This window comes from Lagopus muta, chromosome 5 (assembly GCF_023343835.1).
Source record: "Lagopus muta isolate bLagMut1 chromosome 5, bLagMut1 primary, whole genome shotgun sequence".
NCBI lineage: Eukaryota > Metazoa > Chordata > Aves > Galliformes > Phasianidae > Lagopus > Lagopus muta.
Window position 1 is genome coordinate 4,246,281 of NC_064437.1, and position 20,855 is coordinate 4,267,135.

General features: G+C 46.0%; 1 protein-coding gene across 4 annotated transcripts in view; it reads left to right on the plus strand.

The window, feature by feature from the left end:
* Positions 1 to 20,855, plus strand: part of PLPP3 (phospholipid phosphatase 3) — a 67,588-nt gene that overhangs the window by 19,881 nt on the left and 26,852 nt on the right. For all 4 annotated transcript variants that reach the window (XM_048944045.1, XM_048944046.1, XM_048944047.1 and 1 more), the window contains exons 2-5: positions 3,317 to 3,474; positions 8,673 to 8,956; positions 9,700 to 9,757; positions 17,094 to 17,270. In XM_048944045.1, coding sequence (XP_048800002.1) covers positions 3,317 to 3,474; positions 8,673 to 8,956; positions 9,700 to 9,757; positions 17,094 to 17,270 — 677 coding nt within the window. The remainder of the gene's footprint in view (positions 1 to 3,316; positions 3,475 to 8,672; positions 8,957 to 9,699; positions 9,758 to 17,093; positions 17,271 to 20,855) is intronic.

The window sequence follows — 20,855 nt, forward strand, 5'->3', positions numbered from 1 at the left end:
GGATGGTCCAATGGCTGCTGTGTAATTTCTCAGCATGGTGATACCAGTACTAAGGAGGACTTGAGGCCCTTCTGCAGTTTTATTAAAAAGATCTTGCAGCCGATCTGAGAACGCTGTTGCCTTGTAGCCACAGAGTGGCCAAATAAGGACCATTTTTTAGAGAAAGTGGACCATCCAAAAATGAGCATAGCACCTTCTCCTGCCTTGTAGGACTGTTAATCTGTTCAGTGCATATCACTGTTCATTGCCACCTTGTGAGACGTACCTTGTTTATTCTCAGGAGTTCTGTTCCGTGACTGGGAGTGGAAAATGGTAGAGGCTGGAAAACCAGCACCGTTACAGGGAGTGCAGATGCTGAACTGTAGATGTAGGTCACCACAGCCAGGGCTGCATAACCTTTATTTTTCTATTAAAACATCAAACTGGGTTATACTGGGGCATCAGAAGTCATGAGGACAAACCTGATCTCCGTGGTGTAGCCCTATGTCACTTCTTACTTTTCTAAGGGTGTGTGGGGCCATACCCCACTTCTAGCTACCTTTGTCTCCTGGTGTGAATAACATCTCTGTGGTGTTTTGCTGAGGGATCTTTCAGATATCTTGCTCCACAGTTAATTTTGTGTTCTCCCAGACTTCACTCCCTTCATGTTTCCTGCAAAACCCATTCTCTACTTGCCTTTTGGCACTCCTTCAGTCTTCTCTGTACTGAAAGCCCCTTGCCAGAAAAAAAAGAAACAACGTGGATGGTGACCTAGTCCAGTAGGCAAGCCATGCTCCAACAATAATCTCTTGGAAGGAGAACCATCTTGAGTGTAATTTGCTGTCCAGCATGGGCTGGGGTCTTCTGTTGTTTGGGTAATTACTGCTGCAAGAACAGCCTCTCACCCCGCCCTCAAAATCAAAGGCACGTTGTGCCTTCTAAGTAATATCCGTTCAGTTCTGGTGTGTGTTTATGTTTCTCATGTTGAAAAAGGGGAGGGGAAAAGGGAAAAAAAAGGGGGAATCTGAGGTTACCGTTTTGCTGGAAAAATGTCAAGAGTCGATTGGCAATATCCCACTAAACCACAAGTTTGTAGGAGAGAAAACAAAACCATTGGATTTTCTAAACTATGCCTATGTGCACTTAAAGAAAATGTATACCATATAGGTCAGTTATACTCTTATTATAGCTGTGGCAAACCTACATATAATTGAAATGCGGAAATACTACCCCATGCTGTTCAATGAATGAAGGGAAAACAAATCTTTATTATTCCTGGGTTCACATCGTGTATAGGAACACTATTGTCTTTTTTTTTTTTTTTAATTTTTTTTATTTTATTTTAAGCCAGTTTTAGCTTTCAGATGTATTTTATTGTCTGTGGGAACATGTGTTTTACAGACCTGTCATGTGAAAGCTATTAACAAGAGGAACTGGAGAAATAACAATAAGCCACGTAACCGTGGCACGTCTACTCCTCGAGTTCAACCGTTAGGCTGCTGCTTCAAGTGCATGTGAAATTGGATCTCGCCGAGTGCCGTTAGTTCTTCTGCTGCAATTTTTCACTGGGAAAATAAGGATTCTTTAAGTGGCCTATTAATATCGTATTGCTGGCATCAGAGGTGCTTTTCAGGGCCAAAGCTGGCTGTGCCTCAGAACAGTTAAATAGCGGAATGAAGATCAACTGGATTCACGTGAGGTGTCCGATTTTATTTACCAAATCTGAGCTGGGCAGGCAGGTCTGACACCTTTGTTTGCCGTTTCACATCTGTTGGAAACTGTGCTGCCCTGCTTACGATTAACCCATTCCCAGAAGTTTTGGAGATGGTCAGAAGGGAGTCCTGAGCCATGGCTCTGGCTGCTCCAAAAGGGCTTCAGGTCAGTGTGCGTTGGTCCCCTTTCACTCGGACTGGGAAAATCTGTGATTGGGGCTGTCCTTCATTTTTAAAGGCTGACAAAAGCTGCTAGTAATTCTAGTAAATCTTTTAATGTAGAGCAACAGGAGCCCGATGAAAGAAAATTTGCTCATCTTGAGATAGAGAACATTATTTTGATGACATGCTAACTCCTCATACAGTGCCTTTGCAAATCACATTGAGCAGACAAGATCACTGCAAATGTACTGGAGACAAATATTGATCAGAACCAAATAGTGCTTCATTTTCTTTTTTTTTTTTTTTTTAATAAGGAAAGCCTGTCTGACCTCTCAGACTTATGACAATGTGAACAAACAAAGGGAAGCTTAAGCAAGTTGGTGGTCAATAAATACACCTATGTGCTTTTAGCAGGATGTGGGCACGAGTTCTGCTGTTTTGGCTAAAACTTTGAACCACTGTGCATCGTCACCTAAATGACATCCACTGCTTTCCTTCAGCTGTGCCTCATTGTTTTTTCTGCTTTGCCTTGGCCCAATCCTTGACATGCTTGTGCTGTGACGTGTTAGGTGCTTTGCCCGGGTTTCGGTCTGTGAGTGGGAGGAGGATTGTGTTTTGTGATCTATTCTGAATGAGATTTGGGAATTTGGGGCTTGTTTGGATGGGGATGTATCTCTTCTCTTGGCGATGGGCTTAACAGCAAAGATGGGAAAGCTGAGGCATGAGGAATGAATGTGTGTGCCCTGCACAAGGCAACTGGGAAATACCTCAGTGCTGTCTTTTGAGGCTTGAGGTAATGCTGTGCTTCTCCAAAATAATAAGAATGTGGAGTTTCACTCACACAGCAGTCTTGAGGTCTCCCTTCGTGTGTCTTAATCATTGGCTGCAGGTTTTTGAGCCCATCTGCTTTGTGCCTTCTGCAGAGCTCCAGCTGAGCTGACTGGTTGCAGGTACAAATATACATCTGCCTTGTAAATAGAGAGGAAGGAGTAGAGGGGGGCTTCAGAGCCCTAGAAGTAGTATGGATTGAGTTTAGTGGGGCTGGTCAGGTAGGAAGCACTGGGCTGCTACCTGATCTCTCAGTGTTTGTTTGCACAGCTCGTCCTGCCTGGGGGCCGCAGGCATCAGCCCTCCACAGAGAAAAGTGCCAGATTTGTTTTCATGGCTTTATGCAGAGGGATTGCTGTTGGGGTCCATTCCTGTAAGTTAATATTTGCAGTGCATGAGGTTTAACTGAAACCAGGCACTGCAGACATCTGATAACCATAACAGGGGAGATGCTTTTTCCCTACACAAGACTCGAAAAAACAAAACCCAAATTCTCTTCAGAAAGATAGCAATACAAAAAGAAAAGCATCAGGTACAGTACCTGGTCGTTTTATTTTATTTTGCCTTACCAGAAGGTTGTTCCTATTTGCCTTATATCACTGATGGTTTTGGTTTTTGTCTCCTTGTCTTTCTAGCTGGGCTGCCCTTCCTCATCATCGAAACAAGCACAATCCAGCCCTATCAGCGGGGCTTCTACTGCGACGATGACAGCATCAGGTACCCACTGAAGTCAATGGAGACAATCAACGACGCGGTGCTGTGTGCTGCAGGCATCCTCATTGCCATCCTTGCCGTAAGTACCATCTCTGAAATCTGTTCTTCTGCCCCTTGGGCATCTCCAACACCTTTTTGTTACACCTTAGCTGATGGCACCAACACGGGTTTGCCTGGAATGCTGAATCAGAGGCACACTGTCAAGTTGGGGTGGTTATGAGAGCTTTCCAAGGTCAGAAACTCAGTAGAGCTGTGAGCTTGTCAAAGGAAAGATGCTAAAAAGCCTGTATGTTGTGGACATCTTCTTAAAAGTCAAAGTTTCTGAATTTCATGGAAAGCAGAGCAAAATGATGCAGCCTGTTCCCCACCGGCACATTTGGGGTTTAACATGGTTTTGCAGATGTGTCCATGCTATGCATTGTAGTGTGAATCTCCTTGGTGATTATCTGACTTCCATGTAAGCAGTAAACATTTGCAAATGAAAGCTTGTAATGAGAGGAATGAGATTACTCTTGAAACTGGTAAACAGGCTCAAAGCTGTTTGGGCAAGTCTGGGAGCTCTGCAAGAGCTTTTTCACCCTGCGGTAGGAGTTCAGAGTAGATGCAAGAAGAATCGGTGAGGACTTGGCATGGTTTGTTCCTATTCAAATAACTCTTGATATTTGCCTATTTTATGAGGATAAAAAATAATAATAGAAAGATGTGTCTTTTCAGCTAACCAGTACCTGGAAAAGTTTCACAGGTATTAGACTTAAAGAGATTGTATAATACTGGCATATTAAAAAGACAATTAAAACCTAGTGCAGGCAGCACATTCCCAGAACCCTCGCTGTAAAAAGTACTGAATATGCCACCTTTCCAACATCTCCTGCTTTCTTTTTCTGTTGCCAGCTTTCCTAGAGCTGTGCTAGGAGATGATTGCCCAGTGAGAGCTTTATTATTTCAGCCAAAAAACTGAATTCAGCCTATGGAGCTGAGCCTCCTTCCACCACCACGTCTCGTGCTCAGGCAGGACCTGTCTCCTGGCTTGCAGTCAAACACTTCCATCTGCAGATGAAATTCCCCAGTGTTACTTCATGAAAAGTACCTACGTTTTCTTGGCTTGCCAGCACAGCTCAGGTGCTTTCCCAGAGATGCTGCTGCCTCCTCACTCCTTCATCTGGGAGTGCTGGAGAGGGAGAAGTCAGATGCACTTGTTCTCCCCTCACCCCCCTGACTTTCATCCTTTCTTGCAGGAGCAATGTCATTGCTGAAGGATGTTTTAGCATGCTGTGGTACCTGCTTTGGTAATAACCCATCTCAGCCTCACTGCTCTGAGCGGTGAATAGGATAGAATAGAATAGTTCAGTTAGAAGGGACCATCCAAAATAATCAAGTCCCATTAATATTTCCCAGAATAGCCTGACTGTGTTGACCTTGGTTTCTCGTGGAGCACTGATGTTCCCATCCGTGATGGCCAGCAGAAGTGCCAGCCACCCCATTCCTCTTGTTTTGATATCAGTGGGCTGTAGGCTTGCTTGCAGGCAGTGGAGGGATGTGCTGCACATCTGCCACTTTGTGCCCACATCTCCATCATTTCCTGACCAAATAGATTTACTTAGCAACGCAGGTCCCCAGAACTGCCTCCTCCTCATCCCCATCCTCCTCAAAACAACCCCTAAAAGGTGACAACTCCCCGATTCCATAAATACAGCAGAGTTTTACCCTGCAGGTGAATTACCCCCAAGTGTGGAAAAGCCATAAAAATGAAATGAGAAAGCCTTTCATTTTCGCATTATTGCCCAAGCTATCGTCATGCTGGCTGCATGCAGAGTGTGCTTCAGATCAGTAATGAGGCGGTGGCAAATACAGGAGTTGGAACAGAAACTGGAAACATAATCAGCTGCCTATGTGATCCATCAGCTTTCTGCCACGAAATAGCAGGTCAATTAAAAGAAAAAGAAAATCCCCAAAGAATTAGACGTTTCTGCACTGGTTTCACTGTGCCCACAACAAATGTAACTTAATAAGGTAAATTTAAAAGCTCCGTTATTTGCTGGTGAGTGAAACAAAAGCCTAACGAGGAATCGAAGAAACAGACTTCAGTGCTGTGGCAGCACGCATGGAAAATTCGAGTCAGTCTGACCTCTTTTTCAGATGTAACCCAGATACCAGAATTATTGTAGCATAATAGGAATTCCTTCCAAATCCACAAAGCACTGACTCTGCTGCTTTTCTTTTTTCTTTTTCCTCAAACCTTTTTGCTTTAAAGTGAGGACAGTGGCTGAGAGGATGGCATTTTGGGTGGCAATGCCAGAATTTCACATCTTTTCTTTTATGTGGTGTGGTGGGCAGCCTAACCCTGAATAAGGTCCAGGTCATGTTCTAAATGTCTTGAGGACACTTGGGCAACTTACGAAGTAAATGCAGAGGTGAAGACCTTTGCTGCCATCAGGGCATGAGAGGATATGGATCTAGTTTTAGTACCTGTATGCTTACTGATTTAATAGTTCTCTGGATGACCTGAAGGTGCAGACTGTGTGCTCCCATCTCCTACTCTTCCTGCTGGAGAATTGTTAATTTGATCATCTTAGGTGGGGAAAAAAAAAATGGGTTGACCATCATTGGGATGGGAAACACCGTTCCTCCTTGTTACTGCTGTGCAGCCCCAGCCCCTCACCTGACAGGTTGTGAGTACCTATGGGAAAATACCAAAGAAAATGTGTAACTCAGATCTCCTAGGAAATTCAGCCGGATCAGCTGATTGTTTCACACTTGAAGGCTTTGATGCCATTAAGACACGGAGAACGATACTGCAAAGATCTAAGGGATTAGAAAGGCTCTGTAAGTAATTACAGGCTAATTGGGCTGCTGCTGATAAATTATGATAATGGCAAAATGGACAGAAAAACTGAAAACGGGAAAAGGCCACACAGTTTACAATCTGCTATGAGTATTGCATACTCGTACCAAGACCACCAAAGGTGAGAGAAAAGTATTAATCCCCAGACTTTTGTTGGTCCCTGCTCAAAATGGTCACATGCCCTTCCGAGGCCACGAGCCTGGGCTTTATGGGCTTTTACTGGGATCTGTTTTGTGAGCTGGGAGCAATGACACATCTGCCAGGATCAGATGTCACCCCTCAGTCAGCTCGTCTCCCCTCTGCAAAATCTTGGAGTTTTAAGCCTTGTCACAATTTTCATAATTAGGTTTTTGGGAGGCTGTGGACAGCAGCTGTGGTGCAGTAGAGACAGAGACCATGTGCCCGTGAGGTTTTGGCACTAGCATGGGGGTGAGCCCAGGGAGATGCACCAGGCAAGAGCATTAGTCTCCAAATGGCCTTGGGCCCAACAGTGTCAATGACGTTCATCCATCCAGGATGCCCCAATGTTGCCTCCTTTGGAAGAGAATTAGACATGCTAGCATGTTTCTGTGGTTCTCATGCAAGGAGATTTCCTGGCTCCCAGCTTGGACTTGAAGGTAGAATGGAGATGAAGACTGTGAAAATAATGGTTTGGGGTCCTTGAGGATTAAAATGACACTGGAGCTGGTTAGCTGCAGTTCTCCAGGCAATACTTGGTCATGATCAGGCTTCCAAGAGTACATGCTGGCTTTTACATGTAAGCCCAGGATGATGGTGCAGCTGCCTGATATATTTCTGCGCCTGGCTGCTGAAAGCTCTGGCTTGGTCTTTATTTTTTATTATTATCCTTGTATCTCTTCTTGATAAAGCCTGCTTAGCTGTGATTTCAGATGTCTTAGGTCAACCTTTGTTTTTTTTTTTCAAGCCACGGTTTGGGTGAGTTTAAACAATGATACAGCTTCATCTCCTCTCAGTCTAATTGCCATACTTTTCCAGTTTATTAGTTTCCAAACATTGTGCCAAGCTTTTTAAAAGGTAAGCAGGAGAGCCTTGTCTCCTGCACACTGCTGGCAGGCTGCCACACCAGCAGGAATATTGCTGCCTGCTCCAGAAAGGGATTAACATGAAGGCATTTTTCCTGATGGTTGGATCTACGTATCGCAGTCCTTGTGACTAGAGCAGAGAGGGGCAGAGATGAGGGGGCAGCCAAAGAAATAAAAATACACACCAAAAAAAAAAACCAACATCCCCAAAGCCTGCCTTGCTTTATCGGTCAGGTATAAAAACATTTAAAGTAATGAATGAAATCCTAAAGCTGTAAATCTGGAGCTCAAAAGCTAGATGTGTAACGTGGCGGAGAACAATTTAAGCCTCTTTGGGAGAGGTAAGAAGTTTTGGCTTGGTTTCACCACCTGGTTTTCATTAAGCTGTCTTTAAGTGTTTGGGATTGTGAGAAGCTGACGCTCTGCTCTATGACAGTGATTTATGGCTGTACTGTCAAAGCCTTTGGTGGCACCACAAGTGCATCATTTGCTGCTGTGCAACTGCAGAACCTCTTGAGATCCCCAGTGATACCTGGTGTTTATGAAGGCTTTGTATGGTTGAAATGGAGTCTGCTGGCAGCAAATCTGGGTCCAGATTCTAGAAAGCGCAGTGTTTTCTGAGTCTTACCCTGTTACATTCGTGGATTTCAGAAAGACAGGTTTGGAAGTCATTCCCCACCCCATCATCACCTACATAAAGGAGCAGTGAATGTGGCTTCTCCTTCACACACAGTCACTGATTATTTATCTGTGTTATGTTAACAGAGTCGTGGAAATAAAAATTTATAGATCTGGGGCACAATTTCACTTACGTAAAGATACACCAATGCACTAAGCCTAGATCTGTCTATTTTTTTCCTTGGAGTTTCTCCATAAACAAGACTTTGTGGAGTGCAATTTACAATCTTTTCCTGGGAGACAGTAAAAAGGGGAAGATGAAGAGCACCAGGAGCTGGTTGGAAATGCTTGGAGGTGTCTGTAGTGGGCTGGGTGAGGTGTGAGCTTGAGGAAGAGGAGGCACTGATCTATCTCAGAGCATTGCATAGCGAAAGCTTTCTCTAGGTTGCCTGAGCTACACTTCATCTGGTGTAAAAAGCAAGGATGCAGACAGGGTGTGCATGGACAGTGCAGTCCCACCAGCTGAGACCATCACTGGCTGTCAAGAAGGGATTTACAGATAAATATGCACTGTTCAGATTTGCTGCCTTTGTGAGACGCAGCTCTGGCTTTAAGCTGACAAATCATTCACCAGCCTGTTGTAAGAATTAATTTGTCTCTCCTGGTTTGGTTTGCAATCTCTGGCAAGTCTTCATCTTGCTGTCTCAGCCAGTTTTGGAAAGCATCTTTCCTGCTCTCTAACCACAGCCTCTCTCTGTTCCTTGTCCCCTACAGATCATCACAGGAGAGCTCTACCGCATCCACTACCTAAAGGAGAAGTCACACTCCTTTATCCAGAACCCTTACGTGGCAGCTCTCTACAAGCAAGTGGGCTGCTTTGTTTTTGGCTGTGCCATCAGCCAGTCCTTCACAGACATTGCCAAAGTGTCCGTTGGGCGCTTGCGGCCACATTTCCTTGAGGTTTGCGACCTGGATTTCTCCACCATCAACTGCTCAAAGGGGGTTTACATCCAGAACTACACCTGCAGGGGAAGTGACAGCAAGGTCCAGGAAGCCAGGTGAGAGCACTTGTCTTGTTGCCGATGCCAATATTATGCCTCATGCTAAGTATTCATCTGGCAGGGTTTTTCTGCCAGCAATAGGTGGTTTTGCTGCTGCTGACTCTGGGAAGGCTGTAATTCCATCTGCCAGCAACGGGCAGTTTCCCTTGGGAGTCACAGGGTTCAGCTGAATAATATTCCTTTTCCTTTTTCTTTACTCCTACACCATTGTTTCATGAGAGGTTACTCAATGTGGGAATTCACCATCAGAGCTGACTGGATGTAAGCAGTCCAGCCCGTGGTGCAGCAGGGACAGCTTTTCTTCCCAGCAGGAGAGGCTACCAGCACCTCCCTTTCACACTCTTCATCAAACCCATCACACGCCCAATTCTGACGTTTTTAGGAGAGTGCTGTAATTAAGCAACTGGGGAAGTGCTCGCTTTTCATTTATTTACAGTTTCCTGGCTATTTGAGGCGAGACGATGAGTTATCGTGCTGTCCTGGAAATAACTGTGCTGTCCCACGAATAGACCAGGAAGGGACAAACAATGCATGCATCCTGTCCGTCCATTCATTTTCAGCCTGAGGGACGAGAGGCGTGGATAACAGGGTTTTAATAACTCAGAAAATGGGGGTTGTGATTCCCTCTGTTTTGGCACCCTGGTGGTAGCAGTGGGCAGGTTACCACATCTTACATAATGTTACAGTGTCATATAGGAATGCTATGGTGATTGGTTCTTAGCACCTGCTTTGTTTTGCAGGAAATCCTTTTTCTCTGGGCATGCATCCTTCTCCCTCTACACCATGCTGTATTTGGTGGTAAGTGACCTCAGTTGATTCAACCCCGGTTCCCCACTCAAGGTGTTCACCCACATTCAGTAGCAGTAGTGACATGACGAGGATTGGGGAATCTAAAGATTCTAAGAGTCTAAATGTGTCAGTGGTGGAAAAAAATCCCACTCTTGGACCCCATGGTGTTATTTGGGATGGAGACTCCCACTTATGGTTGAGCTGTGCAGCTTTTGAATGCAGCCGAATCTGCAATTAAATCTGAATCCTATAAACCCTGTGGATGACTTGAGCTATTTTGCTCCCCCCTAACTGTGATTTCCAGTGGGGACCGTTTGGAGGGTACTGAAATATTGCACTGGTTATGGAGGTGGATGCACTGTTGCAACTCTGTTAGGCATGAAGGGGAGGCAGAGCAGGTGAAGCAGCCTGCCTGGCTGGATCCAGAACAGAGGGCTGAGCCCTGTTTCCCCTTGTTGGTGACAAATGACTTCTGTCCTTCCTGTGTGGGGCTGGGGCTGCTGCGGCGTGCCAAGGTGCTTCCTGGCAGGGCTGCTCCCTGTACCAGTCCCCACTAAAGACCCTGCATGAAAGTTTTGGGGCTAGGAGGGGGAATGATTTGGGTAGTGATTTGTGCTTAAAAATAATAGTAAGTAGAAAGTCTTCAGATTCCATTCAAGGTCTGTACCCTCCATCTCCCATAAGCTCAGATTGGCAAGCAAAGAAACAGCGCTGTGCTTGTAAAAACATTAAACATGAACTTTTATTTATCTCTGAGCACTGCTTCCCCCCCATCTCTTTACTTTCCCTTCTGAAAAGATAAATTACCATTGCTCCCTCTTGGCTTTTAATCCTTGGATTTGCCCTCCCTGGGCTGGCAGCTGTTTCTTTAATTTAATTACTAAGCTTTTCAGGCAGTGTAAGGGGTGGGGGGAGGGTTTAAATTCTTCCTTTGTTCCCCCTACGTTTTTTCCCCCACTCTTGAAACACTTTGGATTTTTTGGGAAACATTTCGTCCCTTTCCTCCTCCCAGCCGACTTACAATAATGAGGTTGAAGCACAGCCAGGTGATGGGCTGTGGGAGAAGCTGGCTGCTCCCACTGCATTCCCCTTACTAGAAGCCAGCATGGGGAGGATGAGGCAGAAAATAAAACAGAAACCAGCTCCCTGCCACAGCTTCTTTATTTTTTTTCCCCTCCCCACTGACAAAAAATCACTGCTTGCACAAAAATAGCCCTTCCTTCAGCACTGAGCACCCCTGCAAAGGCTCAGCTCCACTTGCACACCCCGAAGGGCAGTGGATGGCGATGTGGGTGAGCATCCCCCAGTGCTGGAGTTGACGTGGTGATGCTTTGCAGAAGGCTCAGCCCTCCTGTCCTGCCTCTGCAAAATTTTCCGAGCTGAGTTTGGAAATCATCACTTGCTCTGTTTCAGGAGGGGCAGTATTTATTTACAGTTGTTCTGCAGGCAGGCAGATAAGTTGGCTTTGAAGCCTAACATATGAAAACAGCAAGTATTGCCAGTCCACGTTTAGTTGGTGGCGTTTATTTCCCCAAATACATAGCAAATATTACATATTTTTTTAAGATTTAGGCCTTCTTGGAAGCCGAGCCTGATTCCTCACCTGTTGCCCAGCATCATGCCATGAAACATCTGAAACCAGATATGGTTTAGCAGCTTGTGGTAGCAATGGTAATGGGAGGATGGTTGGACTAGATGATCTTGTAGGTCCTTTCCAACCTTGTGATCTTTCAGAGTAGGGGACAAACATGGGCTTCATCAGCAAATGCTCAGCCCCATCCCATGGTCCTGCCTGTTTGCTTTGGCCAAAGCTGCTGGAACTTGACCTGTTTACTGACTGACTTGAACTCCTTACAGACTCTACAGGCTGCTCTGCTTCACCAGTTTGGTTTTTTTTGGTGCTTTTTTTTTTTTTTTTTTTTCTTTCTGAAAAGCTAGCATTTGGTTTTAGTCAATAGAGTTACACCAGGGTGATGGCCAGTTCCCAGTGTGTTCTGCAGGGCTCAGTTTTAGGGTCTGTTCTCTTTAATGTTTTCATAAATGCCTTGGATGTTAGGACTAGAAGGTGTTTTGAGCAAGTTTGCTGGTGATCCTAAATTGAAAGGGTTTTTGTTTACTCTGTCAAGTGTAGTGAGGCTTTGCACAGGAATCCAGAGAAATTAGAGAGCTGGGTAATCACCAACCTCATGAAATTGAAGAGCAAGTGCCAGATTCTGCACCTGGGAAGAGGCAACCTTGGTTATACGTACAGACTGGGAAATGAGATGCTGGGGAGCAGCCCTACTGAAAGAGATTTGGGGGTCTTGGTTGACAGCAAGTTGAACATGAGTCAATAGTGTGTTCTGGAGCAAGGAAGGCCAACTGTATCAGCTGATGAAGGAAGTGATTGTCCTGCTCTATACTGCATTGGGGTGGCCTCACCTGGAGTATACTGTGTTGAGTTTTGGTCTCCTTGGGGAAGTGGTCATGGCACTTAGCTTGCCAGAGTTCAAGAAGCATCTGGATGACACATTCAGACATAGGGCTTGATTTTGGAGTGGCTCTGCGTGGAGCCATCAATTGGACTTGATGATTCTTATGGGTTCCCTTCCAACTTGGCATATTCTAAGATTTGGAACAAGCAAGATGCAAAATGGGAATGCAGGAATAGGGCATTGGTGACATTGGGCTGGAGACCCCATAACCGCAGCATGCCTTCAACACGTGGAAAAATCCATGGTTCATTTTCTAATGCAGCTTTGCTGCCTGATTTTCTTTCAACTTTGCAACAGGCTTAGAAAGTGCCCCTGTGTGACTCTGGGGGCTGTGCCTTGGAGCAAAAAGCTGTCTCTGATCTCCTTTGCTTGTCCCCACATGGGAGCACTGGAACTGTCGGCAACCAGCAGCTTCTGCTCTTTTCCTCATCTGCTCCAATTATCCATTTCTGTGGAGGGATTTTTTTTTTCCCCTAAGGCTGATTTTCTTTTATATTTTACTGGTTTAGGGTTGGTAGCAGGCTCCATCTGACCAGCTGTTCAGTTGTGCTGTGCCTTAAAAACTCAGGGGAAAAATTACACCCAACATTTGGACACAAATTTAAGGGAGAAAAGGGCAACTTGGGACACAGGCAGCATTATGCAGTACGTATCAGGGTGAGGAAACGGCTTGCCTGTTAGCACCAGCAGTTGTGCTGTCACTCTGGCTCTTTGACCACCACTAGAAAAAGGGTTGTGTTTTTTTGGTTTTTGGGTCGTTTTTTTTTTTTTAGTGCAAACTAAACCTTGCTGTCTTGCCCAACTGAGTGAATTTTTAGAGGTTACAGATGGCAGAGCTTTGGTGTAGCGGCAGGTTGGTGATGGTGCTATGGGAACTGGTTGGAAGCTTTGCAAACTGTGGCATTGGTGTTGGCAAAGGTACTTAGAAGGCATTTGCAGGGCTGAGTGCGTGCTGCAGAGGTTCAGCTGTGTCCTAAGTGCAACATCCAAGTTCTGTATTAAACAATACTTCATTTTTTCAAGGATAAGTCACTTCCTGGCATTGCTTTTGCAGCTCATTCTGCCTGATGGTGTTTTTAAGTCCTTCATCCAACCTAACAGACTTTGTGGGTTCGGAAAACTTTAGTTGGTTCATTAAAAGGTATTGCATCACTCCACACTTGAAATCAAGCTGTGTTCAAAATGCAGTGTCCATACATGAGCAGAAAGATATTTTCATTGGAAGTGTGCTGAGTGTGTGTGTGTGTGTGTGTGTGTGTGTATGTATGTATGTGTATATATATATATATATATGTATGTATATGTATATATGTATATGCTCATCAGTGATGCGTGGGTATGCATAATCCCCTGCTCCAAAACAGGTTTATGGTGGATAGCATATTGGATGCTTACAAGTAGGATCTAACTGGAGACCTCAAGAATGCTAGGAAATGCTGTTGTGGGGAGGAATAACCCCAGAAATGTGGGGAGAAATGCAGAGTCCACCATTGCTGGTGTGTGTTAGGTCTGCAAAGGATGCTCATGGCTGGGCAGGAGCAGCAGGGCAGTGGGTGACCACGGCGTTCCCATTTCTTGGCACAGTGGCAAGCGCCCTATTTTAGCATCAAGCCCTGTGGCCAGCCTACGCATTTGGTTTGGTCATGGGATCCCAATAGGGAAATATGAGTCCACCAACTTCCGGAAGAATTTTTGGGGAGAAATCCCATGGAAAGGCACTTGTTGCATAGCCAAAGCTTCTGAGAGTTGGTTATAAACAATGAGAATTCAGGGCTGTTTCTTGCAGCCTTCTTGTCACCAAGAGTCCCAAATTAACATCAGTCCTTTGTATAGAAACTTAGAAGGGGAAATTATGCTTGGGTAATCCTCTTTGTCTTAATTTTCCTTGCTTTGTTGCTCCTTGGCCGAGTGAGTCCATAATTCACATTTATAATAAGCTGAGGAAGGAGATCTGTAATAGCTTACTACATGCACAGCTCCAGACCTGACCCACACCTTGGGTTTGTGTATCTGTGTTTGGGGGACTACTGGGGCTTTACACGCCTGTCCAACACCTGAGATCATAATGCTGAATTGTTTTACAGCAAGAACTTTCCTGAAATCACAGCCAGCCACTTGGAGAATGAACAAAAATTAAATTATATTCCTCTGTATTGACTGACTCTGGAGAAAATGAGAGTAGCTTACGTATTTATTGAGTGTCAGTGGGGGAGGTTGAAGCCTTCAGGTCAAAGTGGATTTCACTGTGGTCTATTGGTTTATAAAGAAAATTACAGGTGTTGCTGATTTTTGTCTGGACAACCATGGCTTTGCTGAGGGACAGAGAAAGCCCCAGTGCCCTTGTGCTGCTGAGTGATGATGTGAACGTGTGAAGATGGTTGTAGACTTGGACTCAAGCTTAGCCATAACTTAAGTGAGGGAATAAAGTGGATTTCTGTCAGAGGCCGGGGCTGAGGTGTGACCTGCATTGCTGGACTGACGGCGATTCTCAACGGGGTGTGAGAGGCAACCAGCTCTTCCATTTGGTGCTGGGAGGTCTTGGCCCTCCTGTCCTTGCACCTGGTGCTAAAAGCTGGATTCTGCAGTTCTTCCTGCTGGCTTTGCCCAGACGAGGCTGGGTGTTACACAGGGCTGAGTTTAGATTCGAGGGCTTTTGCCCCATATTGCTCTGGGTACAGATGGGGCTGGAGAAGGAGGTAACTGCAGGTCAGGAACAAGCCTGGCCGCTTCCCAGAAGGAAGCCTTAGAGTGACTAAGGGATGTGGTTGATGGAATTCAGACTTGTGGTGGGGAGAGTGTGAACAGGATGGGATGTTTGGGTGGCAGAAAGCCCCAGAAGACTGGAGGTGATGTTCTCAGCCTACATCCCATACCAACTCCTCCCCAGTGGGCTGTGTGTGACTGTGGGTTGTCCCCACCAAGACTTGGAAGTCCCCTGGCAGGAGAAAAGCAAAATGATGTCCTTTAAGCCATCTGCTCTGTGGTAACTCAGCCCCTGCCAGAAGCCAGGCAGTAGATGGGAGCTCCAAACAAACTCAGGTTCTACATGACCTCACTTCACTTCATCCACCCCAGGCTGCTCCTGTGGCTGCTGCTGCTCCTGCCTCCTGCTGCCTTGTAATGAGCTGTGGAGGAGATGAGCCAGGCTGTGTTCTTGCTCTCCACCTCTCCAAGGAAGGGCTCCATCCAGCCCCTTGTTCCCATCCAAACCTAGCAGACTTCATCTTCCAGATGGTCAAAAAAGCAGATTTTCAGAGAAATGTGTCAATTAGCACTGGGTGCTTTGGTGTCTCCCAGCATATACAGTGCGGTTCTTCTCTACCTTCATAAACGCTTAAAGCACAAGCTGCACAACCCAGGGTCGTGTTGTGGAAGGAGTGAATCAGTACACAAACAAACCCTCGCACCATTTCAGTGCCATTTCCTATGCAAACAGGACTGGGGCGACCCCACCATCTGCATCTGTCTGTCTGCCTGGCAGCCTGCAGATCCTGATAAGTTTTGAATTCCTGGGCTGGTTTCAATGAGGTTCAGTGAGGATGGTGTGCAAGTGGCATGCAAGTGGGGGAATGGACATTGCAGTAGAAACGTGTTTTGCTCTGATGGTTTCTGACCTCTTTGGCCAGTGCCTGGAGCAGGAGGTAACGGAGCCAGGGGACTCAGGCAGAGGCTGGGCAGTTCTGTGATTGATGCCATTTTGACCAAAGCACAGATCTCGCTCAGGTTTGGTGTTTTCCCTTGTTTTATAGAACTATTTGCCCTCCAAATAATGCCTACTTTGTGTGTTCAAATTCAGTGCTTTTCATTGCTGATTTTTAATTGATACTTTGCTTTTTCAACCATAACTTACCTGCTTAGTCCAAGCTTGGGGGTTTAGTTTGAGAGCTGTGCATAAAGGACAAACGTCAGATGATCCAACAGCAGATCCCTTTCTTAAAGGGTTTGATGGGACAAAGCCTGAAGTAAGGCCATAGAATCATACAATGGTATTAGAAGCTATTAGGTTTCAAACTTCCCTGGTAGAACTAATAGTAACAGTTGAAATGATAAAATACTCAGAGCTATTTTTGCTCTACAACAACATATTGGAAACTGAGTTTTGCACTGTACCTTGGATCTGGAAGTATTCCTGAGCCTAACCCATGGCAATAGTAGAATATTGTATATCATTAGAAATGATACTCAACAAATGCTGTTTTTTGTTTTTGGAGACTTTTAAAGAGATTGGAGAGTCATCTTAGTCCCAGGCACAGAAATCACTTTCAAAAAGCAGAGAAGTGGCCTAATGCAGGGATATTCAGCCCAGGGGGCTGCAGATATGTGGGGTGCTGTGGAGACCCAAGTGCTGCAGCTCATCCCACTGCATTGCATGGACCAGTTTGCATGGTGTAGGGAGTGTGCAATGGGGATGTGGCCCTGTTCCCAGGCTCTGAGTGGTTTGCAGAAATACTCCCCGGAATTATAATGCCTGTTAGCCAGCACCAAGCTGTTTTGGTACTGCTCTCTTCCATGCTAATTGGCTAACAACAGTTTGGGTAATTTGGAGCATCTGCTCTGTTCCAAGGACATGATGTTTCATTTCCCCTGAAGAGCCTGGTGCATATTCTTTCCAAACAAGGGGTAAATATAATGTTTATGCAACAGCCAAACAAGCTAAATCCACTAATGCAGTGCTTCCCCTGTATCATCTTTCTGTTAATTCTGCTTCAGTAGGTAAATGGTGGTGTTAGGTTATTTGTGGTTTCAGGGAACCCAGCAAAAGCATCGCTCCCTTTTGTATTAAAGCAGTGCAAGCTGCCCTACCTCCTCCCTGCTGCAGAAGAAGCCTCAAATTAACACAACCTTTTTTGTTTCTCCTCTCTTCCCCACAGTTCTATCTGCAGGCCAGGTTCACGTGGAAGGGCGCCCGCCTGCTCCGTCCCCTGCTGCAATTCACACTGATCATGATGGCATTTTACACCGGCCTGTCCCGTGTGTCAGACCACAAGCATCACCCCACCGACGTGCTGGCAGGCTTTGCACAGGGAGCCCTGGTGGCTTACTGCGTGGTAAGTCCTGCTCCAACAGGGGCAATTGTATGGGAGGGGACACGCTGCTAGGGGACACCAGCACTGCTGCACCTACCCCCTCCCCCAGTAACTCCCTCCTCTTGTGTTGGGGTGTTTGATGTTGTTGAAGACTGTTAACCAAAGCTGTTCCCGCTTGTCTCGTGCAATTCACTTTCAGAGGAGTGCCCTGATTGCAAGCCCCATAACTGGAGTTGACAGATGGGAATGCTTGGGGGCCGGGGGGGCAACTGCTTTCAGGGCTGCTGCCTTGTGCAGAAACAAAGGGGCTGGGGTTATTCGCATCTCTGTACCAACTCCCCAAACCAAAGTTTTAACAGCCTACTGCTTTCTGCTTTTTATCGTTACTTGAACTGATGTAAAAGTAAAGCATACCTGGGGGCAAGTTTTGTTAAAGTTTTATTTTGCAAGGAGAAAAACAAGGTTATTCATGTCCTTTCCACTCATTGGTGACAATCCAAAGCCAAGTCAAGAAATGGTATTGCTGGGAAGTTTTTTTTTGAAGCGTTATTAACCTGCTGAGCAGTGGTTGTTGGGTTTGACCATTGCCTAGTGCCAGTGTCCCATTCAGAAAGCCAGCAGAGAGATGTGCTGCTGCTTACTGCCTGCTAGAAGCACCATTACAGTTCCTTTATCTTTCACAGAAATATCACCAGGGTTTTTGTACACATCCTGGGAATCTTTTCCTCTCCAGGACACTCAGTAGGTGCACACATCAAGTGCACATCACTGGGTCTTGTTAGCAGGGGGTGGTCACCTCTCTGTGTGTCTCTGTTGGGAAGTGGTGTTTAAGGGCTATGGCTGGCCGGATCATGGTGTCAGGAAGGCAGCAGTTCTCCGGATGCTAAGTGCAGACATCCTTGTGCTTCCTGGCTGGGACAGGCAGCAGATCTGGCCTTTTCCCCCAACAGATGGAGGCTGTGCTGGGAAGGGGAGGCAACAGCAGGCTGGGGTGGCTTTCCTGTGCCGAGGCATCGGAAGCAGCTGCTGGGAGCTTCATGGATGGACGTGGATCTGCTGGCACTGCCCTTCCCAGCTTGTTTCCATGCTTTTTGGAGGCAGCATTTGGGAAATCCTCACTGCAGGCTCCCTGGGTGAATGGAGATCACAGCAATGTCCTGGGGGTGCTTGGCCCCAGCTCTGTGTTTGTGTGATTGTGTGGAGGATGCTCTGAAGTGGAGGCAGGGACCTGCTGCTCTTTCCATTCCCACAGCAAAACCTTCAGGAGCACGTCTGATGATGGCTGTTAAAACACCACAGTTATCAGGCTATAATTTCTGCTAGAAGCCAATTGTGGGTTTCATCTCTGAGGACTGCCAGAACTTAAATCCAGGTTGTGCTGCTGCAGACGCGTTGGTCCTCCAGTGCCTGAAATAACAAGCAGAAGACATTAGTGTCAAGCACTTCCAGCTGATGAAACATTCGGACTCAGTTCCAGGGTGAAATATGATGAGGACTGCTTAAATGGGAATAGTTCTTACGCTTGCATTATAGGCAGCCTGCTATGTGCCGCGTAGTTTGTCTCTTCTGATGGAGGGAGAAAAGGGCAGGCGTTGGAAGGACGTGCTCCTGATACTGCTCTGATTTGCTTGGATGGTTGTTTTAACCGCTCTGTCTGTGATTAACAACTTCAGTATGCCGAGAAGGAATATGAAATGTTAAGTGGTAATACAACATCTCGAATTGCTCGGTGTAACAGACGCTTGGTCTTCTGCTGTCAAGTTTTCTTTATGGGTGGAGAGCACCTTCTACAGGAAATGGAACTAATCCAAGTGAAAAATCTTGCACGTTTATTAGTCCTTTTTTGTGTAAAACATTTCAAACATCAGGAGGATTTAACACTGCTTCAACCCCAAAAGATCACGTTTCATAATTCCTATAAGTATTTGTATAACCTCCAGCCACGTTGAAGTGAAATGCAGTTTGAGAAGAAGTGAAAACTTACCCAGTCTCTGAATTACACTCTGAAAAGCAGCGAGCAGCACAGCAAAAGCTGAAATATGCAGGATGACACTCTCCCGTACCTCATTCCTGTCCAAAACGAGGACCAGACTCAGCTATCCCCATATGCTTCTTGCACAGAGCCATCTCCTCCTGTAAATCAATTTGTCATGGCCATGTCAGTGCAGAAATTGGACATCGTTTTGATTGAATCCAGCTCTCTGAGGTGGGCACACAAACAAACTGGCACCAAAAACACGCCGAGCCGGCCTAGCAGGGGTTTTACGCTTATTAAAGCTGAGCAGATAACCATTGCCAGAGCAATTCAAGATGCCTTTACACTGAGATGCTGCAGCAAGAGGCCAGATCCAGGCTTGTGATCTGCTGTAGGTCCCGCTGGATTCTGCAATGGAGCTGGAGGTGCAGACACTGCGACTTGGATGCCCCCTAAGTGACTTTGTCAGCTCTGTTATATGGCCAGATACCAACAAGTCCCTGAGAAAAGAGCTGTTTTGCCTGTCAGCTCCTTCCGTGTGTTTCCATGAAGCAATAAAAGCTGAACAACAACAGTTGAGCTTCCTGACCCCGCGGTTACGACTGTAGGAGTGAATTGCCATTTATAGCAGAGTCGGTGTCTATTCAGCTCAGTTTCTTATCTGCCTGTGCTGATACAGACTTGCAGAAGTTGTTTCCAAGGACAACTGGAATTGTGGGTAGCTAGAAAACACAGAGAGGCAGAGGAACATCTTACTTTCTTCCCCATATTACCAACTCAGAGGCATCAATCTGATATCATCCATTTGAGCAACATGGTTTTTTTTCCCCTAATTTGGCTTGTTGTTTAGAAATTGCATGTGAGACCTGTGGGAGAAAAGTCAAATATGCTTTTAATTCCTATGACTTCCCAGAACTATGTGTTGCTCTTCCCAGCTTTGCTTGCTCACACCTTGCCCTGAATTATCAGTGTTTGACAATGCCCAAGGGATGAAGCCAGCAAATTTGGCAGAAGCATGACCTAAGATTGGAGATTTGGTACCAGCTAACAGAAAGAAAAGCCCTCATTGCCTTTCATCACCTCTGGAGCATCTGCATTGTCTGACTCCTTTTCCTCCTGGTGTGGGGCTGGGGTTTGGCACGGGAGAAAGTGCCCTGGTGCGCCGGTGCTGATAAGCTTTGTGCAGCGGCTGCCAAAGGAGGATGTGGAAGTTTCCTCCCAGCACTTTGTTCCTTATTGTGTTGCTGCCTCCCAAAATTGCCAAGTGCTGGCTTTTTCACATCCGGGAGAAGGCTGACATCACGGGATATTTAGGAAATAGTTGTTGGGAACGGCTCCTCCTCTCTTCCCTGTGGGGTGGGGAAAGGGACAAGAGGAGAGCGTTGCTCACCATGGGTTTGTTGCATGTAGCTTTTAGTGTGGCTTGGATTTGAAGTCTTTTCAGGCCTACCTGATGTCTGCCTGAATGTGCTGTTTCACACTGATCCCAACCCTAAAACAGCAGCATGAGTCAGGCTGGCTGGAGACCTTTGTTTTTTTGTGAGTGTGAGCTGTGTATCTGTTTCCTGGCTTTTCACCCCGTTCACAGAGGTTGGGGTATCGCTCTCGCCGATGCGATAAACGAAATGGAT